The sequence below is a fragment of the Myxocyprinus asiaticus genome, chromosome 28 (assembly GCF_019703515.2).
Source record: "Myxocyprinus asiaticus isolate MX2 ecotype Aquarium Trade chromosome 28, UBuf_Myxa_2, whole genome shotgun sequence".
Classification (NCBI taxonomy): domain Eukaryota; kingdom Metazoa; phylum Chordata; class Actinopteri; order Cypriniformes; family Catostomidae; genus Myxocyprinus; species Myxocyprinus asiaticus.
The window spans coordinates 6,274,627-6,301,406 of record NC_059371.1 but is presented as its reverse complement, the minus strand read 5'-3'; the positions used below and the strand labels follow the sequence as shown (position 1 = coordinate 6,301,406).

At 39.5% G+C, this 26,780-nt stretch overlaps 1 protein-coding gene across 7 annotated transcripts in view; it reads right to left on the bottom strand.

Moving 5' to 3' along the window:
• Window positions 1-882: 882 nt before the first annotated feature.
• LOC127418870 (utrophin-like) overlaps window positions 883-26,780 on the bottom strand; it is a 333,951-nt gene continuing 308,053 nt past the window's right edge. For 6 of the 7 annotated variants that reach the window (XM_051659723.1, XM_051659719.1, XM_051659721.1 and 3 more), the window contains 6 exons: window positions 12,374-12,598; window positions 10,506-10,725; window positions 8,936-9,005; window positions 8,745-8,819; window positions 3,095-3,120; window positions 883-2,234 (listed from right to left, as the gene is read on the bottom strand). In XM_051659723.1, the coding sequence (XP_051515683.1) occupies window positions 2,226-2,234; window positions 3,095-3,120; window positions 8,745-8,819; window positions 8,936-9,005; window positions 10,506-10,725; window positions 12,374-12,598 (625 nt within the window). In that variant the 3' untranslated portion in view covers window positions 883-2,225. The remainder of the gene's footprint in view (window positions 2,235-3,094; window positions 3,121-8,744; window positions 8,820-8,935; window positions 9,006-10,505; window positions 10,726-12,373; window positions 12,599-26,780) is intronic. The other variant, XM_051659722.1, reaches the window with a different exon arrangement.

The following is a 26,780-nucleotide window of genomic DNA, read 5'->3' as shown; positions in this document are numbered from 1 at the left end:
CACAATTCCCATAGTTACATTTATGTTATTCCATAGTTATGATGACGTTACTATTATTCTAAAATGTGAATAAAAAAAAAAAAATGATAATAAAGAATGTTTCAAAACTTTTGACCGGTAGTGCGTGTATAACAATAGAAGTATATGGTATAAGGCTGAACCATAAAAGAAAACTTTTAAGAATTTTTCTTTTTTTTTTTAAAGTTTGCTTTATTTATTAGTCAAATTTCCCAAAAGTGTGGTTTTGTTTTATTCCACAGTTGTGATGACTTTACTATTATTCTAAAATGTGAAAAAAATAATAATAAAAAATAAATAAAATAAAGAATGAGTAAGTGACCCTAAACTTTTGAACGGTAGTGTATATATATATATATATATATATATGTATTGCAAAAAAATAATTTTCTTACCAAGTATTTTTGTCTTATTTTCCAAGACAAAAATACTCAGTAAGAATTTTTTTTTGCAGTGTAGAGAACAACTTAAGTAAAAAGTGGCAGATTACCCCACTCTCCTTACAGCCAATAATGCTTTCTCTTCAAACCATGTGCAAATAATTACCACTGCATAAACTAGTCTCTATCAATGTTGATTCAACCTACCTATTGCACAAAAAATATGGTCAAATTTAGCAATGCTCGCCCACATTTATGCTAATAATTTAAAATTAATAGTGCTTACATTATTCCTGCCACTGGTATAATATCAGAAATATATCCAGTAAAGATGCAAAATATCATAATGCTGTTAACTATTCTTACAGATACTTTTGGACCAAACATTGACCACTGCAGTACAAAACACAGGAACAAGTCCTTTCTGCAGTAGTTAGATGAGATTAAAAAATTAAAAAATAAAATAAAATACAAGAAAGAAAACTCTCATTATAAAAACTTTATTTAGAATAAAACGTATAGAACCTCATTACATGTAGTGTGGATGGTCTAATCGGACTAATCTCGGGTCAGAACAGCACAGCACTGGTGACACTGAGACTTCACTAGGTCAGAATCAACTTTAAATGTTTGTCAGGAGTTATAGTCATTTTAAGATCTAATGCTTCACCAAAGGTAGCACACCACAAATACACCATGTAGAAAAGTGAGACTACTGCTGGAAAAACAAGGGAAAAGCACAACCTAGTCATCAGGGCAGCTTACTCACGTAACAGGTGCAACTTTGTGGAACAATCGCTGGAACAATGTCTTTGTTTCAGAAATGGAAAGTGGAATCAATCGACAGCCACGGATAGGGATTGTATCGTTACGTGATTGCGAAATCCAATGGTACAGACCACGCCAATGAACGAACAAACGAATGAATGAATGATTGATCAAATCTGAGGTAGCAAGGCAATCATGGCTTTCTTCAATTTTTTTTTTTTAAACATTTATTTATAAAATTATACTACACAAAGATAAATCATCTTGGGCCAAGTGTCCTGAAAATCCAAGTTTTCTACATTTGTCTTTTTTATAATAGAATCTTTCTACATGACCTTGAGGATTACAGTATCTATCGCCTGCTGTTCTCACCTGGAATGGATGCTTTATAGGCACAAAAGGGTGTTTTTGATGCGGTTTTGTTGTAGAACATCTGTGCATGCATTCTAGAAATGCAGTGAGGGTTTGAATGTCAAAATGTTTTAAAGGGAGACAATTCATGGCAAACGGTGTCAAAACAGGCTAGAACTAGAACAGAACAATGTTGGGGGCAACATGCAGTTTTGAGACGGCAAAACACGATTCGTCTTCATATGAATTGTTTACGAAGTTTTCTGACTAAACTAATAACCACGTCTGTAGAAAAACAACAGGTGCCGATTTGAACAGGGATGGTTACTGGGGTGATGTGAGTTGCTTGTGAGATATGTAGTAGTTTGTTTCCTGGTGAACGCAAAAATAAAAGTGAACAGGTTACACGATAAATGGCCCCCATAACCCTAAATAATCATCAAGAGTGTTAAAACAACAGGCAAATACACCTCAAGTACAATCTACATGTTGATCAAATATACAGTTGCATAGTACAGACAGACACAGAAGTAAAAGCCATTTAAATGAATTGTGTGATCCTGTTCCAGAGTCTTTGAGTCCATGTCTATCTAGAGAACAGCCAGGAATCTGCATCTCTGGAATGGGAAACTTGAACTGTTGAGCTGGACAGTGCTCTTCACGTCCGTAAGATTTCTACTCTCCAAATGGGTGCTCTGTTGACAACACTTACATCACCTGGAAACAAAGTAATCATTAATCATATATATATATATATAGAGAGAGAGAGAGAGAGAGAGAGAGAGAAAGAGAGAGAGAGAACATATATAGTGAGTGTTAATTGCCAGGAATTAGAACTGGGAATCAAAAGGAATATAACGATTCTGGTGATGTTTCTTCTAAATGATTCACAACTCTTATAGATTCATATTTCAAATTCTATGGAGCCTCTTAGATGGCAGGAAGATAAATTATTTTCTGAAATGGTTTTCCATTCCCTCGCAATTATTTTGGGTTCCCTTGCAGTACCTTTAACCATCCCTTTTTTTGTGGTGAGAACCATGGTGTTAAAAACCATGGTACATGTACCACAAATTAACCATGCTGTGGTTGAAACTAACCTTTTTTTTTTTTTTTTTGGCACAATGATTATGATTTGTTGTAGCTTTGGATGGTTTTCCTGTATTATTACTACAGTGTTAAAAAAAGTTTATATATTAAAATATGGTTGCTGTGGTAAAACCCTGGTAAATTTTGTGGTTATGGTTTTACTACATATATCATTATTCAAGTATGGCTACTGTGGATAAACAATGGTGAATTTTTGTATAGGATGGATAAGGGTATCATGATGGAAGCCAAAATAATTGAGAAAATGAAAAACTATTGCAAGGGAATGCAAAATTTTGAAAGGGAACACAAACTATTTAAGAAAATAAATTTCCTCCCTATCCTTCAATGGGACAGTCCTCCAATTCGACTGGATGAAAACTCTGTTTTTTTCCTGTTTTAAAGTAGATTTTGCACTTTTGGACCCCACTGTATGTTCAAGTTTTCCAGTATAACATTGTTACTTGGTGATGTGTGGTAAGGCTTACCTTGGGTCTTGATGACACACTTGATGCTACAGAATCCAAAAGATGGATGAGAAAGAGAAAAGGACATTGTTAGGACAATATAACAGCTGTACTATCCATGACAGTCTTGTCAAGATCAACATACGCACACTTTCCACAATATGGCTACGTGTTCACCTTCAAACCCTTAGGATTGTTTGCTCTTCAAAACACTGAGTGAACTGCTTTAATTAACTCTTATGGGGGAGACAACAGCAAACAAAACTGAGATGGCTCCTAACACTCATATCACCTGTCCCAGTGTCCTTCATTAAAATTCTCCCTTCAAACAAAGAACGTGGAAATGGCCCTTTATGTTTTCCAGAGCAGATCTCACCGCACACAAGGGCCCAATACAGTAAAATGACAATGGGCCGAGATCGATATTGTACAGACAGTTTCTGGCTAACAATGCAAGCTGCAATCTGGGTCGAATTTAAAAGCAGAACAATAACAATAAAATCTTATCAGTGACTTCTGAGTCAAAAAAATATCTTTAAAACTTTGGCAAAGTCTTAAGTCCCATTTAAGTTGAGTCATTCTATAAAAAATCCATCTCAAAAGGATTTATTTGTGCTTTTCTGTGGAACAATAGCGATTATTCAAACATTATACAGAATCAAAGCTTTCAGACTACAGGAACGGGGCCATTCTGAAAGGCAGAATGGTGTCGTGTTTGGCAGACTGACAGGTGTAAGACGAGGCGGGTGCAGTCTGAGCTGAGAGTTTCTGGGATGCCAATGATAAGGACAGTTTATGTGCAGAAAGAGGCAGCCAGATTGGAATGGATTTTTAGCTGAAACTGCAGATGGATTTCAAGCAAAAAAAAGTTTTCACAAGTTGCTTAATACATATTCCCTACAGGAATATGTATCTCAATACCCAAAACAAGAAAAGAAACAGAAACAGAATAAGACAGAGGCTGTGTCCCAATTTGCATACACTACCTATCCTAAATAGTATGAAATAATATTAAGGCCTAAATAGTATGCTGTACAATGTCTAGTGGATTTTCAAAGTGTGCATCCATTTTCGCTGGTGGAAGAGCAGTTCGTGTCTTTTGTGACTTTTTCATTGGTTCAAGTGAATATCAAATCAGAATTGACCATATTTACTTCCTTAATATACACACCTACTCAAATTGTGCATGATTCAGTGCACATTATTCATTTTGTTATTCATTCATAACAAAATGAATGCCCACTTTTCATGATCCAAACAATACCTGTTGGATATAATCGAGCCCCAGCCTACACTTTTTTTCTTTGTGAAAATTCTGTTTCAAATGGAAATATGTCACATTACAGAAGTAAAATGGGTGATGAATGTCATTTCATGTTGACTTGATGGCAGTTTATAAATGTACAAGCCTAAAAGGGAAGTAATATTGTAACGATCGCTAGCGAGACAAACAGACCCAAAATCGGAGGAACAGTTCATTTATTTACAATAAATGTGAATAGTCCCTGAATAAGAATCCTCTGTGGAAGCTCAGCTGACACGCAGCAAACTGGAAGGCAATCACACACCGACACGTGGGCAGAGACAAAGTATCCTCCGTGAAAGCTCAGCTGACACGCAGCAAACCGGAAGGCAACCACACACCCGACACACGGGCAACCAAAAAATACACGAGACAGGACCAACTAGGCAGACAGAGTGAGGTTAGTTACTTCACATCAAACAACAATACTCAAACCCTCAGTTAACACTGAGCAACACACAAAGAATGTACACAAAACACGAGACAGACAGGGGACGATGTGACAGCGCCCCCCCCCCCCCCAAAACGGGAACATAAAAAAACAAGAACTAATAAAGAACAGAAAGCACAACAGAAAGTGAGGGAGTTTAAGTAAAGGGCCGTGGTCCGGAGGCCTGGGAGAGGCCTCAGGGCAGAGGCAGGGTCTGGCAGGGGAAACAGTGAGCTGGGCAGCAGCTGCTGGACAGGGTTCAGGGGGGAGTGGCTCAGGGGGTGGGGCCATGGACGGCACAGGTGTGGGTGCTGGTCGTTGTTGGGAAATGGCCTTCATAGCCATGGATGCTGGTCACGACAGGAGAACGGCCTTAGCAGCCGTGGGCACTGACAGAGGCTGGGGAACAGTCTCCGTGGCCATGATCACCAACAGAGACTGGGGAACGGCCTCCATGGCCGTGAGCACAGGTAGTGACAGAGAAAAGCTTTTGTTGCTGTGAGCACTGGCAGTGACAGGGGAACAGCCTCCGTGGCAATGAAGACCGACAAGGACTGGGGAACAGACCCCGTGGCTGTGAGGACCGACAAGGAATGGGGAACAGACCCCGTGGCTGTGAGGACCAACATGGACTGGGGATCAGCCTCCGTGGCTGTGAGCACAGGCAGTTGCTGGGGCATGACTTCCGTGGTTGTGGGCACTGGCAGGGGCAGGTCAACAGTCTCCGTGGCTATGGGCACAAACAGTAACAGGGAAACGACCTCCGTGGTCGTGGGTACCGACAGGGACAGATCAACAGCCTCTGTGGCTGTGAGCGCTGGTAGTGACTGGGGAACAGCTTCCATGGCTATGGGCACTGGCAGTGACAGGGAAATGACCTCCAGGGTCCTGAGCAGAGACAGAGACAGGGGAACAACCTCTGTGGTCATGGGCACCGGCAAGGACAGGTCAACAGCCTCCATGGCTGTGGGTACAGACAGTGACGGGAACGACCTCCGTGGTTGGGGGCACTGGCAGTGACAGGCAAATGACCTTTGTGGTCGTGAGCAATGGCAGTGACAGGTCAACAGCTTCCATGGCTGTGAGCACAGGCAGTGACAAGGGAACGACCTCCATGGTTGTGAGCAAAGACTGTGACAGGGGAACGACCTCCATGGTCGTGGGCACCGGCAGGGACAGTTCAACAGCATCCGTGGCTGTGGGCACAGACAGTGATAGGGGAATGACCTCCGTGGCCGGGGCACTGGCAACGGCAGGTGATCGGCCTCAGTGACAGTGGGTGCTGGCAGCAGTAGGGGAACGGCCCCAGTGACTGAGGGATCTGGCAGCAGCAGGGGCACTGCCAGCAGCAGGGGAATGGCCTCCATGGGTGCTGGCAGCAGCAGGGGAACTGCTTCATTGACTGTGGGTGCAGGCAAAGGCAGGGGATCGGCCTCAGTGACCATGGGCGCTGACAGCAGCAGGAGAACGGCCTCTGTGGCCGTGGGCGTTGTAAGCAGCAGGGGAATGGCCTACGTGGCCATGGGCACTGGCAGCAGCAGGGGAACGGCCTCAGTGACCATCGGTGCTGGCAGTGGCAGGGGAACAGCCCTTGTGGCTGTGGATGCTTGCCGCGGCAAGGGAACGGCCTCCGTGGCCGTGGATGCTGTCAGCAACTGAGGAGCAGGCGCCTGTCTCCTCCTCCGCCTCCTCTGGGCGGTGATAGGTTCATCACACTGCAGCAGGGCCGGATAGAATACTCGGCAGAGCTCCATGGCGAATACTAAGAACGGCACGCAACAAGCACGTCCATTGTCCCACATGGCAGTTCCCCAATCAGCAGCCCTTTCGATGAGGTGCAGGATGACTAAATCCACCATCATTCTCATCGACGGGAAAGCAGAGGGCTGTGATGAGAAGAACAAGGAACATTGTGAAACGAATGCGCCACAGGAAACAACCTCACCTGAATATGGGGCTAGAAGGGGAATACGGGCTTCTGAGCGTCCAGAATCATGGGGAACCACCGGACCCGGTGAAGATGCTTCCTGAGAGGGGCCAGCATCGGGAGATAGGCGGAGCTGCTGCACGACAGAGGTGAGCTCAGCAAGCTGCGAAGCCATCTTCTCCAGAGCCCGGATAAATGCAGAGATTTGATCCTGCTTACGTTCCAGCAAAGCTCTCTGCTGAGAGAGGGCTGAGTGAAGAGTATTCCTCCACTGGGTCCATGCTTGGCTGGATTGTAATGAAATAGAGCGCACGGCGGTCACAAACAACCGGACCCAGACGGGGCGATGATGCCACAGTCCCGTCAGACAGAAACCTAACCTGACAAGGTGACAGGACCGTGACAAATACTGAATTTAAAATTATGAATTTAGAGAAATACAAACAATATGTGACCAATGGCATGGTTGTATCGTAAACAAAAACTATTATTAAGACAAAAACGAACAGTTAACTAAAATACATTTAAAAATGGGAGTTTTCAAAAACTAAACTTCGAACAAAAACTAAATAGAATTATAGAGAAAATTACTTAGTTTTTCATATATTCAATCATTGTTGGATGATCTGATTTAAATTATCTCTCACCTGATTTTACAGTTTGCCTGCACGTGAAGTGGCACGTAAATCTGGGGGTGGGGCTCTGGACGACACCAAAATAAGCCAGCATGCGACAAAGTGCTGACGGCAAATAATGGCACCCAGACAACGCAAAATAAATTGGAACCTCATTTAGTTGACCACAAACAAAATTTCAGAAAATATTTCATTCCGTGAACTTTGGAAACTTTGTCAAATAAGCAACTGCTTGTTCTCCGGTGCGAGCCGTCTGACATAAGACCCGTGTGATTCCAGTCCATGCTGCTGATAAATGCTGCGGAGATGTTGGAGTAGTTACTGCTAAATGTAGCCTATATGCATCGGCAATGGAACATTTATAGAACATTTCCTTCATGTCAGCAAGAGTTGTGTTGTTGTGAATTTGACAAATACAATTTTTAACTTTGATGACATTATTAGCTTTTGATCAAATGTTATTACATGCAGGCTAACACTTTATAAAAAGGTTGTACTTGTTAACATCAGTAAAATGCATCATGAACAAACAATTAACAATATGTTTTCCAGCATTAATTAATCTTAGTTAATGTTAGCTAATAAAATGCAATTGTTCATTGTTTGTTCATGTTAGTTTATACTGCATTAACTAATGTTAATGTATACAACTTTTAATTTTAAAACTGTATTAATATTTGTTGAAATTAGCATTAGCCAATATTAATGAATGCTGTAAAAGTATTGTTCACTGTTAGTTCATGTTAACTGATGTAGTTAACTTATGTTAACAAACAGAACCTTATTGTTAAAGTGATAATTTTAGTTATAAATAATGTTTACATATACCATTTATTAAAAAATGTTAATGTAAAAAAAAATATTGGTATATGTTGGAATTATCGTTAATCAAGGTTAATATGTGCTGTGTAAAAGTGTTGTTCACTCTTAGTTCATATGAACTAATGTAGTTAACTAAAGTTAACAATTGCAACCTTATTTTAAAGTGTTACAGATATTAAAACAATAACTCTGGTCCCAAAACTGGTGTACTGGCAACTTAAAAATATGTATTTTTCCATCAAAAGGCAAAATACACACTTTAGAGGCAGCGTACAAACTACATTTTAAGCTGCGGATACCACAAATAGGGTCTTTCAAACACCCCCAAAACGCATTTTATACATGTTTTTCTCTCAAATGCTCCACCACAGCTTTTCTAGTGTGTAGTGGCCTATGATGTAGTAGAGTGTTCAAACTGGAATGCGGCCAGATACTTTTTGTTACCCGATAGGAGATGAAGACAGAAGTAGACAAAGAAACCCAGAACAGAGTCAAGTATGAGTTCACATGCTTTAGACAGATTTACAGAGGGAAAGACAGAGCGTTAGACTTACGAGAGCATGCAGGAAAATTGTGGTTAATTTGTTCCATAACCTCAGCCAGATCAGTGCTACTGTTAAAACAATCATCTGAGAAAACACACACAATACACTCAACAGATTAGGAAATATAGAAGTCAGTGTAGTCCCATCAGTATAATTGTCCTACACTGTGTGTGTGTGTGTGTGTGTGTGTGTGTGTTTACCTGAGAGCTCGATTTGTCCTGCTGCATCCTGATGGAGAGAGCCGGATGATGATGTGCCATTTAACTCAGGCTAGAGGAGAGATAAGCATTGTTTTAAATCACAATGCAACTCTTCTCATAATTGATACTGAGACACTTATAACCCAGCATCAAATATCAAACAGATTAAACATTATATCAATATTTTCTTGTGACATTACAGCTAATAGTGTTACTCCATCTGAAAGCAAACTGGCCAGAAATGTCACACTGTATCCTAAACAGACGCAATACAGAAGCAAGTGATGAAGGGTATCTCTTCCATGGTAATCACAGTTTTCTGTCCAAAAAAGCCTGAACCAGGCTGAAATGACAGTCTCTTTTGCAAGCTTTATATATATATATATGTGTATTTTTTTGTTTTGTGGTACAGATGCATAAGGGCAACTACAAAATATAATCAAGGGCTTTAAAGCCTGGACCTTCATGAATTATGAACCAAGCCATTCGTTTTGAAGATCATTAATCTAATGATCTTTGATTGTTGGTGAAACAAGGGCCTTGTTTGCTTCCAGAAATTTTTCCAAGAGATGAATCAAATCATTAAGAGCCCGATGAAAGAAATACAATGTTTGTTAAAAACCAGGAAACAAACTTTTAAAACTCAGTAAACTGGTCCACATGGGTAAAATAAGAATATTTTAACTGGGCCTACATAAATAAATTGTTAATGAAGATTGGCTTCCTACAGTACTTTAAAGTAGAACATTATGTCAAAATCAAAATGATCCAAATGCTTAGGCATTTAGACCATTTTGAATTTGACTGAATTTTGTTCTCATTTCTAATTACTTGATTGCATTTTATTTTTAAATATGATATTCAAATAAGTTTTGATAATCTAAGCCTTAGCAGTTAGATTATTCAAAATGTATTCAAATATCCTATGCAAAAACGCAATCAAGTAATTATGATAAGCTACCACCAAAGACCATTTCTGACCCCTGAAAAATCCTGTGTTTGCCTTTTTGGAAATCAAGTTACACAGTTTATTTAGCTAAGAGCCTTTGATGAGACCATCTGGCTAAACCAAGGCTCATTTCAGAAAATCAGCACAATAAATCCTTGTTACACTAAATCAGGATCCATTGAATCAGCCGTTGTTTGATTCATGACACTGTTTGACTAGCTGGCACTGCCTGTTAATCCATGAAGTCAAGGATGGAAAAATAGCAGTTTATACAGTGTGGTAGACCCAACCTGAGACAGGCGTAAGTTGATCCCAGCATCAGGTGGCATACCCATGAAACGTCTGATCGTGACTATCTGATATTTGCATATTGTAAATCAGATGTAATCAGTGCTGTATACCCCTTACACAGCGCATGTAAACGGGAATGCCACTTTCTTACAATAAGCCGCTTTCTAATGTCCATGCAAACGTATAGTATTCATTGTAAAAGTATTTTTACATATTGCTCAGACTGTCTCCTCCTGTCTAAATGGAGGGTTCTTGGCCAGAAGAAGTTGCAATGAGGGCCAAACCTTATGCCAATAATCAAAAGTCTGGCTACACAAGACTACGTGTTACCTGATGCAGTAGTTGGCGTAGTCGGTAGAGCTGGGACTCCAGCTGTTTGTTATGATCCTCAAGTATCTGCATGCGGGCCTCCAATCGTCCCTTGTGCTGTCGCAGAAGTTTAGCTTCGGCTAACAGGTCAGCTTCCTCAGGGGCCCCGCCGACAGCTGCGGCCCCTGCGTTGGGCTGACCGTGCTGCTGCCGCAACTGCTCATACTCTCTCTGTAGGGTCCTGACCAGAGAGAGAGAGAGAGAGAGAGAGATAGAGAGAGAGAGACAGGAAAGTGAACATGTGAGCCGCCTGCTGTGTTTGTGCATTTTTGCATACGCTTTGTATAATTGTGTATTTATGCATGTTGTTTTACTGTAAGGATGTATAAAACTACATATTTACAAAATCAACTAGTCGGAGGGTTGGCTGAATTACTAGTCGACTAATTTGTCGAAAGGAAGCCCTATATAATTAGGCTGGTTTCAGGTTCACCCGACTCCGATATGATGTGTTTCTTCGGGTCGTTTACATAAGATGCACAGAGCTAGACAGAGCCTAATGTAATGGAACTGAATTCAGATGTCTCTTAAGGCGCTTTCACACTTGGTTCGATTGCTTGTTCCAAACCCAAGTTTGTTTCTTCACCCTCCTCCTGCCCCCGCTGGTCTCTGAGAACATCATATTATTTAGGTCCGAACCACGGCCAGATTGCATCATTAACATGAGTACAAGTAGCAGCTGTTACTAGTAAACAACTCTATGTATTAACTGTATTCATCACTTTGGATTTACCACCAAAACTTTACATGCGCAAAAGGATCGTGTTTGTCTGCCACAGATGCATTGAATGTGCAATGATGTGAAGAATATTAGCGTTTGTCTGGCGTAATACAGCAGATTCGTTGCCAGAGATGTGAAGAATGTGAGCTGCTCTATGAAGGCGATTTATTTGGAGACAAGCAGGCATGAGAAATGCATTACATTATAATAATTGCGATCAGAGGTCTGGAAGACGCAAATTAAACGTCATCTCCTGTATAGCGGTTCACTTCCGCAATTTAAGACGATTACATTCATATTAGCAGCGAACTGTACCAGTTCACGTGAACCACACCCCAGACCACCTTTTCAAAGCTGTTCGGAAAACATTGTTCACATCATTCAAACGAACTGAACTTTGATGTCAAACGAACCCGGGTGCACACCAAAAGTGATTGCGAGACTCATGCTTTAAAGGGGATAAATTTAAAGATGCAACCTTTCCGTGAGGGTTTTACCATCCAAACCAACAAACTGCAAAAGCACAGTACAATGTCAAAACAGTGAATAAAGCACCACCACTAAAACGTTTGAAACTAAGAAATAAACATCCATAAAGAAAAATATATACTTCTTATAGTCTGTTGTTAGACACTTAGTCACCCATCATGACCAGTCTCTATTTTCCAGCAGCACTGAATGCCAGGTTTGGGCATTTGTTTGGGCTCTTTGTTTAATGCAGGTCTGAGTTATGACTGTTGGATGCTGGTTGGGTTCTTTTATGTTCTGGGTTTGAGAGACAATGAAGAAAAGTGAAACCATGGGGAACTTCAACCATGCACAGTCTGTAGTTACACTGCTACAGAATTCAGCCCACTGCGATGCAACTAGATGTTCAACTAAACAAATGCACAACGACACCAACCCAGCAAGAAATAATTTCCTACTTTTTATTACAATGCAATCAAGGCATACATTTGTGAGTGTGGAAAAAAAAGATGCAATTAAAGTGATTGACTTTTTATTTTTGAGTGAACTGTCACTTTGACTTTCTCTATGAGCAACAGAAAGGAAGTCTGCACTAAACTGTGAACACTGATAAAATAGACACTAAGTAGTTGAAACCTACCGCTGCTCTTCCTCCAATCGTGCTATGATTCGCTCCAGCTCTCCTCGCTCCTCCCTCTCCACTGCCTGCAGAATCTGGGCGGGGCTCTGGAGCAGGTAGGAAGGGCTATGAACATTAGGGGTGGGGCTCCTGAGGATATGGGTGGGGCTTTGGGGCTGGCAGAAGGATGAGCCCTCCCCTCCTAAGGTCTGACAGTACTGCAGGATTAAAGCGTGTTCCTCGTCCCTATGGAATGAGAGAGAGAAATAGTTAAAGAAAATCTATTTTTACATTATCTGAAGAAAACGTGAGTGGTGCTTCACCATGATGCTAGGGTGCTATGGGTGGTTGTCAAGACGTTGCTATGCCATTTCTAGATTGTTCTGGGTGTTTGTTCACTGGACCAAGTTAAAAGAGCCCATCCTCAAGTCTCTATGATATTCTGGTCCAAAGATATTGCTCAGGTCCCTCTTTCGATGTACGTGTATGGGATTTTTGTGCATTTTATCATCCATCAGGTGAAAATTAGCTGATCGCTTAGGTCAGCAATAGCATACTGCTCTTCAACAAGCTGCAAAAGCTACACACCAAAGTTTAATATTAAGGTTTATAGGTTTGGGTAACCCCAAGTATGAAAGATTCTTGCCAACACAATCCCCTATAATGAATACATTTTTATGCAGCCCTTCATGCATAGACTGGCTGAAAGACTGCGGCCCTACAAGTAACTATTTGGTTCTTGGTCCCTCCTTAAAAGTAAGTTTATAGGAAATTTTAGCCCATTTCATCCTCCGCCAGGTGTGTATTGTAAGTCTAATTGCGTAGAAAAGCAACAGAATAAGTCTCCTCACAAGATTTGATGTATCATTCATGTACATAGCACAAATTTTGTGGGACAAGTTACTTACCATAGTGTTATACCTGGAGTTACTGGTTTGTTCAAATCCCTAAACTCAAGTATGAGCAAAAGTAATAGTGCTGCTTGCTAATAAAAACAGACGGATTGGGAGAGAGAGTGCAGATCTAGTGCTGTCACAGCATGCAAACTGTAACGCAGACAGAGAGGCATAATTAAGATCTTCTTCTGCACTGCAGCAGGGTGCCAACACTGGGAATTGTGAGATTTGAAAAACAGACGGGTGAAAGTGAGGCTGACTGTGAAAATGAAAGGGAAGTTTTTGGATGCAGGAGCTGTAGTGTGATGTCAGAACAGATGTGTGGACAATGAGACTCAGGTGTGTGTTCACATCCTCCCTGGAGTGTGTGCTTTGAGTCAGACACTCATTTGGATGCACACACACAAAAGTAATCAGAGAGATTACATGGGCACTGCATCACAGGGTCCCGCTAACAACCTGCCAACACCAGCAGATGCTGAATAAACCGATCAGACACAGCAGAAAGAACCTGAATTGCATTTCCTGCAGGACATAGCAGTGTTTTCAAGGAAGCAAAATAATAGTGGTAAAGGTATTTGGAAAGAAGTAGAAGATAAAGAAGAAGAAAAATAAGAAGAAGAATACTAAGAGGAAAAGAAGAAAAATGGAAGAAAAGAAACTGAAAGAAAGAGAAAGCAGGAGGAGAAGCAGCAGAAAAGTAAAGAGGAAGAAGAGAAAAAGGAATGAAAAAGATAAGAGAATAACAATACGAAAAAGAAGCAGAAGAGGAAGAAGAGGAATAGGAAAAAAGAGAAGATGGAACAGAAGAACAGGAGGAGGGAGAATAGAAGAGGAAAAAAGAGGAGAAAGGAGGAGCAGTGGAAGAGGAAGCAGCAGCAGCAGAAGAAAAAGCTGAAGAAGAAGCAGAAGCAGCAGCAGATGATGATGATAAAGAAAAAGAAGAAGGGGAGTTAGAGTTGGAAGAGGAAGATTGGGGGAAAAAAGAAGCAGCAACAGCATAAGAAGAATAAAATGAAGAATAAAATGAAGAGGAGGAGAATGTTAAGAAGGGGAAAAAGAAGAATAAGAAGAAAATGAAGAAGAGAAGGTTAAGAAGAGGATTGGGAAGAAGAACAAGAAGAACAACAGGAGTTTGAGTTGGAAGAGGAAGAATGGGGAAAAGGAAGAAGTAACAGCATAAGAAGAATAAGATGAAGAAGAAAAGGAAGAAGAGGAGAATGTTAAGAAGAGGAAGAAGTAGAAGAAAAAAATGAGGGAAAAATTACAATAATAATAATAATAATGAGGAGGAGGAGTAGAGGAAGAAGAAGAGGAAGTAGAGGACGAAGCAGCAGCAGCAGAAGGAAATGAGAATGAGGGAAAAGCAGCAGTGAAAAAGAAGAGGAGGAGGAAGAAGAAACAGAAGAATAGAAGAGGAAGCAGCAGCAGTGGAAGAAGGGGAGTAGGAGGAAGAGAACGAAAAAGAGGAGGAAGAAAGAGGGAGGGAAAGAGATAAATCAGTCCAGGTGTCATGCATGTCTCTTAAAAGCATAAGTCAAGTCTTTGTGTCCCAGCCATCAGATTCAATCTAAAACACCATCACAGACTAAACTCCCCTGACAATTCACATCTACTTTCTCTACTTTCTTTCTTCGTCATCATCTTCCTCTCTCTTTTTTACATTCAGCAAACACGTCTGCCTGGGTTTCAAGGAGTGGCGGTTATCACACGAATGTTTCTCCAGTTTCTTCATACCACCCACTTCTCCTAATTCAAATGTGTGTGTGTGTGTGTTTGACCTTGTTCGGAGTAAATATTGGACACCATATGGCAGTAATAAAGGAACACAATTTTAAGTTTGATCTCTAGCGTAGCATCAGTGCAACACTGAGACATAGAACTCCCACTGAGTATGAAGGCTAGTGAACGGCTTATTAGCTCAGTAATTATCATCTTCTTGAAGCATGAAGGACACCCGCTGAGCTCTTCTGAATACATACAGAACAGGCCAAAGTGAGTTTGCAACTGAAAACCACTGTTTCTTTAATGATGTATGCATGCTCTTGTGCCTCTTTGGGCTGAAAACCTACTCTATGGCAATGCTTCTCAATTCAGATTCAGACCCAGATTTTCCATTGGACATTAAATGCTGACCAAACACAGTACCGAAATTCTTTGTCACACAAAAGTAAACAAAAGTGTTTTTGGTTAAACACTGACTTATAGAATATTACCGTTCTCGAGGATGAGAGCATGTCATACAAGTTGTCCATGTTGGGACTGTAAATTTGTACCACAATACAGAGTTTGACTGGATGGCCTTTGACAACAGAAGATATCCCTATTATCTCTAGCTGAAGTTTGTTGCTGGTTAGTAGCTGGTCCAAGCTGGTCCTTGGCTGGTCTAAGCTGTGAGACCATCTTGGACCAGCAACAAACCAGCTACCAGCTGGTCATACCAGCTTAAGTTGGTCAAGCTGGTTTTTGGAACATAGTCGATCAGCTAAGGACCAGCTTGAACCAGCAACCATGTTCCAAAACACAGCAACCAGCTTAAACTGGATTTTCCAGGATTTTTTTATTGTCCTTGTATTTTATAAGTTGCCTGTTAATTTCACTGTTTAAACTATGCATATTTCTATGGTTAACATTATATTTTCCTATCAGAGAAAACCTACTACCCATTTTCGCCATGACCCACCATTTGAGAACACTGCTCTAAGCAAGTATGTAAACACAAGCACTTCTGACTATGCAAGCTCGATTTCATGTTCAGTTTGAACAATATTCACAATGCAACGTAACTACACACTGCATTCTTAGCATTGCTTCAAGTGCTGTGGTAGCAGGTATTAGCGTAAACTCTCCTCTTCAATGGTCAGTTTTCTATTTCAGGTCAACTACTGCTATAGCGGATCAACAGTTTGAAGAGAATCTTGCTAAGCAAGTTAGTTCAAGTAAGTTAAACTGTTAACATGTTTTCAGGTAACTGTTACAGAAATTGGAAGGTAACTCACCCCTTGAGTACCTCGAGTACTGAGCAAGAACACACGTTTAGTATGTTCAATTGGACCACACACTAGCAATGCTTTGGTCTAGCATCTTCTTTTGTGCATCACCAGTGTTTCTGGTTTTAACAGTGAATGGTTACCTTTACCTAAAGAGGTCATACTCAACATAGGAGGCCAAGACTGCAGTCCTTCAAGCAACTTTTTACTGTTCAATTTTTTATTACTTCTTATGTCCTTTTCCAATTCATCTCGTCTTTTCAAACTATGTTTCTTTCCTCATTCACTTGATAAATCTTTTGTGTTCATTTCTCTTCTTCTAGACTGTCCAATTGCTGCTCCTCATTTCACACAAAGGCTTTTTTTTATCAGACTAAAATTGAACAAAAGCTAAACAATGAGAAAGACTAATTTGAGTCAATAGACTAAATCTAAAGCTGCCAAAAGAAACTGAGCTCTCAGCAGGTCCATTAGCTAGACATAGCGTCATGGAGAGTGTGCGACAGGAGCCAAATTCACTCGCTATCTCCTGTTATCAACCTATTACTCACTTTACCTGTCACACAGGAGCAGAGCTGATCCATTACACTACTCAAATACCCAATTTCCACCAAAATGGTGCTGATTTCGGAGCCAGGGAATCTGATAACCTCTCTCAGAACCAGGGCATGTATCCACTGACTTCAGAGCCGAACAATGACATAACTGACTATGTAACTACAAAACCAGCTCATAAACAAAGATGGTGCATCTTTAAGTAACTGTCTTCGTTTTATTACAATGCTTGTTTGAGATTTTAACACGGTTTCTTAACTATTTACATTTTTAGAATCAAGTAGTTTGCCTGTTCACACTGGAAGCAAAAATGCTACATGGCAAAATAACAGCCAATCAGACATTTTTTTATGATAATATACAATTCTATGCAGCAAGATTTTGGACCAATGCCAGTTCACTGTAGAGCAGGACTACTCATGCCACAGAAATACAAACCAAGCGTATACAAAATGTTGCTGGTCACTTTTGTGGTTGGTTAGGATATAAACTCTGTACAGTTGCCGCCAAAAGTATTCGGGCACTTAAGGCACACATACAAAATGCATGAATGATATTGAGCACAACAGCGCCTGCCCGTTTTTACAGCCGTCTTGGTTCTGGAAGTATTTTTACATTCATATACAGTATACAGGGATTTCATTAAACCCTTCTCAAAAGAGTTATAAGCCATTGTGCAGGTGGAGGCATGGCCGAGCGCTGTGCTGTGGAGAGTGAAGCAGGTGAGATGAGTGGTAAATGATTTCCACCTGTGCTTAACATCTGTCTTGTGTTTCAGTGAGGAGTGATTGGGGCTTTTAAGGAGAGGAGACAGCGGCAGTCGAGAGAGAGAGCCCAGCTGAGAAGCTGTCTGTGTGTGTTGGCCGCTGCCCTTTTGGAAATGTTAGTTTTTTTATATGAAGCTATATTGTTGAACATTTAAGCGAATGTATTGTGTTGTCATTCAATAAAAATGACATTCCTGAATTGGAATCGCCATCTCCCGCTTCCTCATTCCTTGAACCTCATTACAGCCATGACCCAAACCATAGAGCCCAGAGATGAATCACAAAATTACATGCTTTGATGAGAAGCAAAAAAGTATTTGAAAATCAGACAAACCAAAAGGTACAAGACTGTGTACTTAACGTCTTTCATGCGGGCATGAACTACAATCCCAAGTCACCATGCAAATTATGTAAATCAAATTAAAAATGATGGAAAAATATAAAACTTGAATTAAAGTAAGTAAAAGCAAATATACAAGTAGAGTGTAGGGAAACCAACTGGACTGCATCAATCACAGCGCGCCATGCGAGTGGGCGGTTGCTGTAGAGATTGTTTTTTTGTGTGTGTGTTTTTTGTGTGATTTTTCACCCTTTTCACCCAATTTGGAATGTCCAATTCCCAATGTGCTTTTAAGTCCTCGTGGTGGCGTAATGATTCGCCTCAATCCGGGTGGCGGAGGACAAATCCCAGCTGCCCCCGCGTCTGGAACCGTCAACCCGTGCATCTTATCAAGTGGCTTGTTGAGCGTGTTGCCACGGAGACATAGCGCGTGTGGAGGCTTCATGCCATCCACTGCGGCATCCACGCTCAACTCACCAAGCGCCCCACCAAGAACAAACCACATTATAGTGACCACGAGGAGGTTACCCCATGTGACTCTACCCTCCCTAGCAACCGGGCCAATTTGGTTGCTTAGGAGTCACTCAGCACGCCCTGGGATTCGAACTAGCGAACTCCAGGGGTGGTAGCCAGCATCTTTTACCACTGAGCTACCCAGCCTGCCGCTGTAGAGATTGTTTTGCGCACTTTGTTCGCCAAGATTCTCTGATTGGTGGACTGTTTTACTTCAGGATCATGAGTAGTGTAGTTCCTAACCAGAAATTTCGCTATTAGAAAAGGCGAATGAATGTGGACCAATGGATTAATCACAAGCATATATCATCGAATGACAATGGTAGGTTTGTCTTTAAAGGTTTATAAGTCATCGTTAAAAATCAATTAGTCTATGGAAAAAAATAATAGAATTTGCACTTCCAGAACCAGTCGCATTATTACACAGCTCTCTGGAATCCTCGATTCTGATAGGTCAATGGCACTATCCAGCGGTCCGATATTGCTCTGTAACAACCGCACATCCACATATCATACCGCTCATCGGGGTACTGCGAGCCATCTCTCCTGCTTCTCGAATAAATGTGTGATCTCTACTAATCTCTACTAAAGTAAGCTAATAATAATAATAACAACTCAAATCAATGTTTCATGGCCATTTATTTATTTGGCAAGTAGTCTTGTATAGGCTGAATAATGAGGAGTCAGACAGTAATTTTCACAAATAAACACCAACAGAACTCAGACGCAAACCGGAGGTTGATTTCAGCTGTTCATCGATTTCTTTCTTCTCAAATTACATAAATTCAATGCAAATTAATATTATATGTTCAAGTATTTATTTATTTGGTTAGTAGCCGTGTAATATGCAGGATAATGTACAGTCAGCCGGTTGTTATCAAAAAATAAACCCCTTCAGGGTGATACAAGTTCTGATCAACCTGTCAGGGTTTATTGTGCGATATCAACCGGCTGACTGAACATGACCCTTACTTGGATAACAATATATCAAACAAAGTGGCATCTGCAAGCAAGTGATGCTAGAGATGTACTTGCTTGTTTCATCATTTAAAAACCAACCAACATATTTTTGTGACAAGTTATGCTAGAAGTGTGTGCTTGTGTGTGCCTTAAAATAAATCATATTTGTTTGTTATTTTGTTATCTGATCCAATTAGTGTGGCTAATGTGTCCAAATATTTTGCTGCCACTGAATAACTGAAATATAACCAATGTGCAGACCAGCTCTGCAGACAGAGGGACCAACAAGGAGAAATCTTTCCTCTGAAGACACAAAAGAGAAAGAAAGGCGTCTCAAGTATGGAGGCGACAGCCATGAAGATTTGTATCAGTAGTGTCACGCAGAAAACAAGGTGAGATAGATCTGAATAGTGTTCAGTCAGAGTGGTACAACAGTCTGAAGAACAAGATGCTGACGGAAAACCACATCACTGCCTACATCTCCCACAGTGGCAAAGGAGTGCAAGGAAAGAGTGGCACAAATTGAAGACAAAGCGATTGCGTACTCCGCTTCTCTCTGTGCAGATGAGATTTCAAATCAGGCAGCTGCTGTATTTCGCCCTAGGGGTGAGATGAGATGACAGTGAGTGAGAGAGTGGGGTAAAGAAGACATCCTGCTTCAGTCTGTGTGATTCTGCATCAGCTGCATTGATCAGCTGCAGTGTAAACAGAGTTCAGAAGCACAACTCAACCCCAGAGCTGACATAAACAGGAAATGAGAACATTAAGATGAACATGAATGCAAAAAAAATTAAGGGATGAGAGGTCAAAGCTGTGGTTAGTACAATAGCTTCAACCATGGGATTGGGACATGTCCCAATCACTTCTCAATTTAAAAACCTACTATCTCTCTCTACTATAAGCTGTGAATAAAAAGTGTGAAATTTCCCCCCAAAAAGACAGCAGAGAGGTTGGAGCCATGGTGGAGGGGTTAGCACATAAGCCCTGGACATATTGAGCCCTGGTGCTCAAGCAGGAGATTCAGGTTTGAATCCATCCTGTGACATGTTCAGATTGCAGCCCATCCACCTCTTTCCCCAGTAACTACCTGATATCTACTATAGCTCTGAATAAAAATAAAGCAAACATCCAGTAAATCAAGAAAACAAAGAGTTTAGAACTATGGTGCAGCAGTTAGTGCATTCAGGAGAAGCAGGTTTGAGTTCATGCTGCTGTATGTCCTGATCATCAATAAACAAATGTTGCAGCAGTTAGCGGAGATGCCAGACACGTCAAGCTGTGGTGCTTATTCAGGAGATCATTCAGCAGTCTTGCAAGCCTTTTTGAGATTTAATCAGGTGCAGAATATGAATTGTATCTGCAGTATAATTAAATATTTACTAGTTTAAGTGCTAAGTCTTTATTAGCAATGGAATTACGACCAGTGAAAATCCAAATATTTGATAGTAGTAATTAGATTTTCATTAGTAAAAATGTTAATTCTTAATATAAAAATGACGTCATTACTCACACAAATACACATAAACTATGTACTTCTCACCAGTAAAAAAAATAATATAAAATACATTTGATATCAATAATGACATTTTTACTAGTACAAATATCCATTCCTGATAACACACTTCCTCAACTGAATTACTAGTAACTATTAAAAATGCACATTTTTGATATCTGTAAAAACAAAATTCAACATTTCAGATTTGGTATTTTAGATATCTGGAAATGGATTGATAAATGGAAAAGTAATTCAAGATAATTCAAGATAATTTAAAAGACTTTCATACTAGTTACACTGAAGCTATTTAAAGAAGAAAATATGTTAAAAATATATAACAATTAGATGATATTTTATTAGGGAGACAATGGATTGCAGATATCAATAAATGGAACAGTAAATCAAGATATTTTTAAAGACTTTCAAACTAGTTACAATAAGATTACAGATATCTGAAATCAACACCGCCACTTGTGAAAAATCTGCACTGGTAACAATGTAATTACTGATATAAAACAAATGTATAGAAGATAAAAAAATAGACGATCATAGATTTTAAAAGTACATAACTGATGTGTGTATTTGGAATTCAAACTAATAATAAATTAATTTTTGATATCTGTAATTGCGTTTTAATAGAAGTGGATGACAGATCATTATGAAATTCTACTAGTGAAAATACAGTTTCAGATATCAGTAATTACTCAGTTTTTACTAGTTGAAATGCATTCACTAAAAAAAAAAAAATGACATTAAGAATTCACGTTTTTTTCTAGTGTAAACCTAATAACTAGTTTAAAAAATTGCATTTTCACTAGTATTAATACCTTTGCTTATATCAAAAATTAGATTTTTTTTAACAAGTGATAATTGTTATAATTTATATCCTACACAGAATTAAATGTCGAAAGGGACTTGCGACAGCAGCAGATGTTTGAATCCAGCATGCAACGTGTCCCGATCACGTCCCATCCACCCCTCTCCCCAATAACCTCTATGTCCCAAATCCCATTTTCCCTCTCTTTCCCCAATAACTTCCTGTCACTCTCTACTATAGCACTGAATAAAAATGAGATTCCCACAAAACAAGAAAAAATAATGGCTAGGCTTGGGTGCAGCAGATAGTACACATACAGATTTGTTCAAGACATGTACTGTAAGTTTGTATTTTTGTTTAACTTTGACATCATCTACAACAGGCAGCTGATGAATACAAATGAGGCAGATCCCACAAATTAAAAAATAAATTAAAAAATAAAATAAAAGTGGGTTTTAGCTGCGTTATGAAGCTAAAAATCTTCCCTGCTGCACTCAATTAAATGCAAAAGATAATGCCATTACACACCAATCCATCACAAACTTTATAATGAAAACACACCAAATATTCTCTCTCTCAACTTCAAGTAAATATATGATGTTGAAGAGTGTGCTAATGCATTAGGTATAGAGATAAACAAGGTGTTAGCCGGAGACGGTGAGAAATGGAATTAGAGCGAGTGGAAGAAACGGAGAAAGAGAGCGACAGGGGAACAGAAAGAGACTGTGACAGCCACAGAAGTAATTAGATTTATGAATGCTGTTAATAAGATTATTTTAACACTACTTTACAAACTGTTAGCAAACACAAACTTAGCATTCACACGTCCCGATAAAGACACATACACTTTTGAAAATCGTTTTTGTCCTGATAAAACTGACCATCATCTAACAGTCTTTATCATCGTCAATGTTGCAATGCTGATGTAACAGTGTGCAACCACACAAATGCCACAATGATACACACATACACACTTTACAGAGGTAAACTCTTGGAGACAGGCCAAATCTAGACAGTGCTTGAGAAAGAGGCTGGTTCTTTATTATTAAAGTCTGAACGGCTCTCACCGGCTTTGAACAATGACTGCTCTCATTAGAGGTGTGTGAGCGTGGGTTTACTTGGCTATATTTTGAGGACAAATTTGTCACCAGAACTGAGCTAAATTTGACAAAGTCTCTCTTTGGGGATTTTCTTAAAGGTAAAATTGATTAATAAATAATGTAACTTTTTTCATGTTTTCTTTTGACGATAGAGTTTAGAGATTGGATTAGGGTTAGTCTGTGACCTCATTTAGATAGCTAGACAAATGTGTGTTGGTGTGTATGTATATATCTATAGCAGTTTGGAGATAAATTTGTCACCAAAAGTAAACAAAATCTGACAAAACCACACTTTTGGGAATATGACTAATAAATAAAGCAAACACTGTTTTTAAAAATTCTTAAAAGTTTTATTTTAGGGTTCAGCCATATACCATATACTTCTATTGTTATACATACACTATACCGGTCAAAAGTTTTGAAACACTTACTCATTGTTTATTATCATTTTTTTTTTTTTTTTTTTTCACATTTTAGAATAATAGTAACGTCATCAAAACTATGGAATAACATAAATGGAACTATGGGAATTATGTTGTGACTAAACAAAATCTAAAATAAATCAAAACTGTGTTATATTTTAGCATCTTCAAAGTAGTCACCCTTTGCCTAGAATTTGCAGACATGTACTCTTGACATTTTCTCAACCAACTTCTTGAGGTATCACCCTGAGATGCTTTTTAAACTGTATTGAAGGAGTTCTCATCTATGTTGGGCACTTATTGACTGCTTTTCTTTATTATTTGATCCAAGTCATCAATTTCAAAAACTTTAATAATGAAATAAATGAATATGTTGGCACAATTATATTTTTGTCTACAAAACTAATTTCAAACATTTAAGCATCCGCCTTCAGATCAAAAGATTTTTAAGATCATGAGAAACATTTCAGTCGAGTGTTTCAAAACTTTTGACCGGTAGTGTGTATGTATGTATGTATGTGTATATATATATATATATATTATTATTTTTTTTTTAATTGAAGCTAAAGTTTTGTCCTCGTTTAGATAGCTATATAAATGTGTGTGTGTATGCACTTATAGTTTACATAGCTGTAGTGTGAGGCCAAAACTGAGCTAAATATGTGGATATACAGGTGCATCTCAATAAATTAGAATGTCGTGGAAAAGTTCATTTATTTCAGTAGTTCAACTCAAATTGTGAAACTCGTGTATTAAATAAATTCAATGCACACAGACTGAAGTAGTTTAAGTCTTTGGTTCTTTTAATTGTGATGATTTTGGCTCACATTTAACAAAAACCCACCAATTCACTATCTCAAAAAATTAGAATACATCATAAGACCAATAAAAAAAACATTTTTAGTGAATTGTTGGCCTTCTGGAAAGTATGTTAATTTACTGTATATGTACTCAATACTTGGTAGGGGCTCCTATTGCTTTAATTACTGCCTCAATTCGGCGTGGCATGGAGGTGATCAGTTTGTGGCACTGCTGAGGTGGTATGGAAGCCCAGGTTTCTTTGACTGTGGCCTTCAGCTCATCTGCATTTTTTTGGTCTCTTGTTTCTCATTTTCCTCTTGACAATACCCCATAGATTCTCTATGGGGTTCAGGTCTGGTGAGTTTGCTGGCCAGTCAAGCACACCAACACCATGGTCATTTAACCAACTTTTGGTGCTTTTGGCAGTGTGGGCAGGTGCCAAATCCTGCTGGAAAATGAAATCAGCATCTTTAAAAAGCTGGTCAGCAGAAGGAAGCATGAAGTGCTCCAAAATTTCTTGGTAAACGGGTGCAGTGACTTTGGTTTTCAAAAAACACAATGGACCAACACCAGCAGATGACATTGCACCCCAAATCATCACAGACTGTGGAAACTTAACACTGGACTTCAAGCAACTTGGGCTATGAGCTTCTCCACCCTTCCTCCAGACTCTAGGACCTTGGTTTCCAAATGAAATACAAAACTTGCTCTCATCTGAAAAGAGGACTTTGGACCACTGGGCAACAGTCCAGTTCTTCTTCTCCTTAGCCCAGGTAAGACGCCTCTGACGTTGTCTGTGGTTCAGGAGTGGCTTAACAAGAGGAATACGACAACTGTAGCCAAATTCCTTGAAACGTCTGTGTGTGGTGGCTCTTGATGCCTTGACCCCAGCCTCAGTCCATTCCTTGTGAAGTTCACCCAAATTCTTGAATCGATTTTGCTTGACAATCCTCATAAGGCTGCGGTTCTCTCGGTTGGTTGTGCATCTTTTTCTTCCACACTTTTTCCTTCCACTCAACTTTCTGTTAACATGCTTGGATACAGCACTCTGTGAACAGCCAGCTTCTTTGGCAATGAATGTTTGTGGCTTACCCTCCTTGTGAAGGGTGTCAATGATTGTCTTCTGGACAACTGTCAGATCAGCAGTCTTCCCCATGATTGTGTAGCCTAGTGAACCAAACTGAGAGACCATTTTGAAGGCTCAGGAAACCTTTGTAGGTGTTTTGAGTTGATTAGTTGATTGGCATGTCATCATATTCTAATTTGTTGAGATAGTGAATTGGTGGGTTTTTGTTAAATGTGAGCCAAAATCATCACAATTAAAAGAACCAAAGACTTAAACTACTTCAGTCTGTGTGCATTGAATTTATTTAATACACGAGTTTCACAATTTGAGTTGAATTACTGAAATAAATGAACTTTTCCACAACATTCTAATTTATTGAGATGCACCTGTATATATATATATATATATATATATATATATATATATATATATATATATATATATATATATATATATATATATATATATATATATATATATAAAAAGGGAAAACTACTTAGAAACTGTAGCTTCCTAAACTACAAGCTATTTATATCTTAAAATAGCTAAACTGCAGTCAAGCTAATTACTTAGCTACAATACAAGTTACAAACAAAAAGTAGCTAACTACTGTACATTGATGGAGTAGATTGGCCAAGAACTGCCCAGTAAGACAAGAAAACCCCTCTAACTGACATGCAAAGTGATCAATCACAGTCGGTTTCGGCATTAAGTGCGGTTTAGGGGCACTATCAAAGATACACAATATAATAATAAAAGGCTGACATGGTGAAAGACTCATTTATATAATGGCATGGCAATCTCCACGAGCAAGTGGACAGAAATCATACTGGATAATAGCAGAAAATGCTCATTATCCTGGCAAACTTGGAAAAATAAAGGTGATTATTTTGTCCTCAGAAGCGCTCATTGTATCAGTGCGGAACATTGTGAACACTACTGTTTCCAGACGGACTGATGAAAAGTCCTGTGTGCTTCTACTCGCGGAAGTTCCATCAAACCAGCCAATCAGATTAGGACTGATTAACTTCAGAATGCGTTTTCCAGTGTGCTACGTGCATCAGACATTTGGGCGTCCTGTGTGCGTTGCGCCTGAGAATACTGGACAAGCTACACTATTGTGAAAATAGCTGAGCTACTGTAATGCTACTTAAAAATGTATTTCAGTTATTAGCATCGCTACTTTTAGTTAGTTATCCCCAAACACTGTTGGAGACATTTTAAGGTATCCTCATCTTTTTTGGAAAAGTGATAAATAAATACATCAATTCGGTTGTCTTTTAGGAGTCTGGTCAGGGTGTGTGTTAGGTTTAGATTTATATAAAAACAATAGAAGTGTATAATATGTCTTCATTTAGATAGTGAAGGCTTAGTAAACGTGTATGTGTGTCACCCACTAGAGTTCAGTGCTGTAAGGTTGTAATGTTTTTTGAAGAACATTCAAGCATCTTACGCTGCCTCTATCACTGCATTGTGTTCCTGACCGTAACACGCTTCCTTTAATAACAAGATCTTATAAAGTGCTCTGATGTCACAGGTAACACAAACACACATGCACGTGTGTAAGAGTGAATGTGTTCAGTGACAGCTAGTGAAAGTTCATTTCTTTGATAAAGATCAGCACAGTGTCCGATTCATCTCATAGTCATGCCGCCCACTTTATTTATTGAATCAGGCAGAGAAATGAAACCTCAGACTCTCCATAA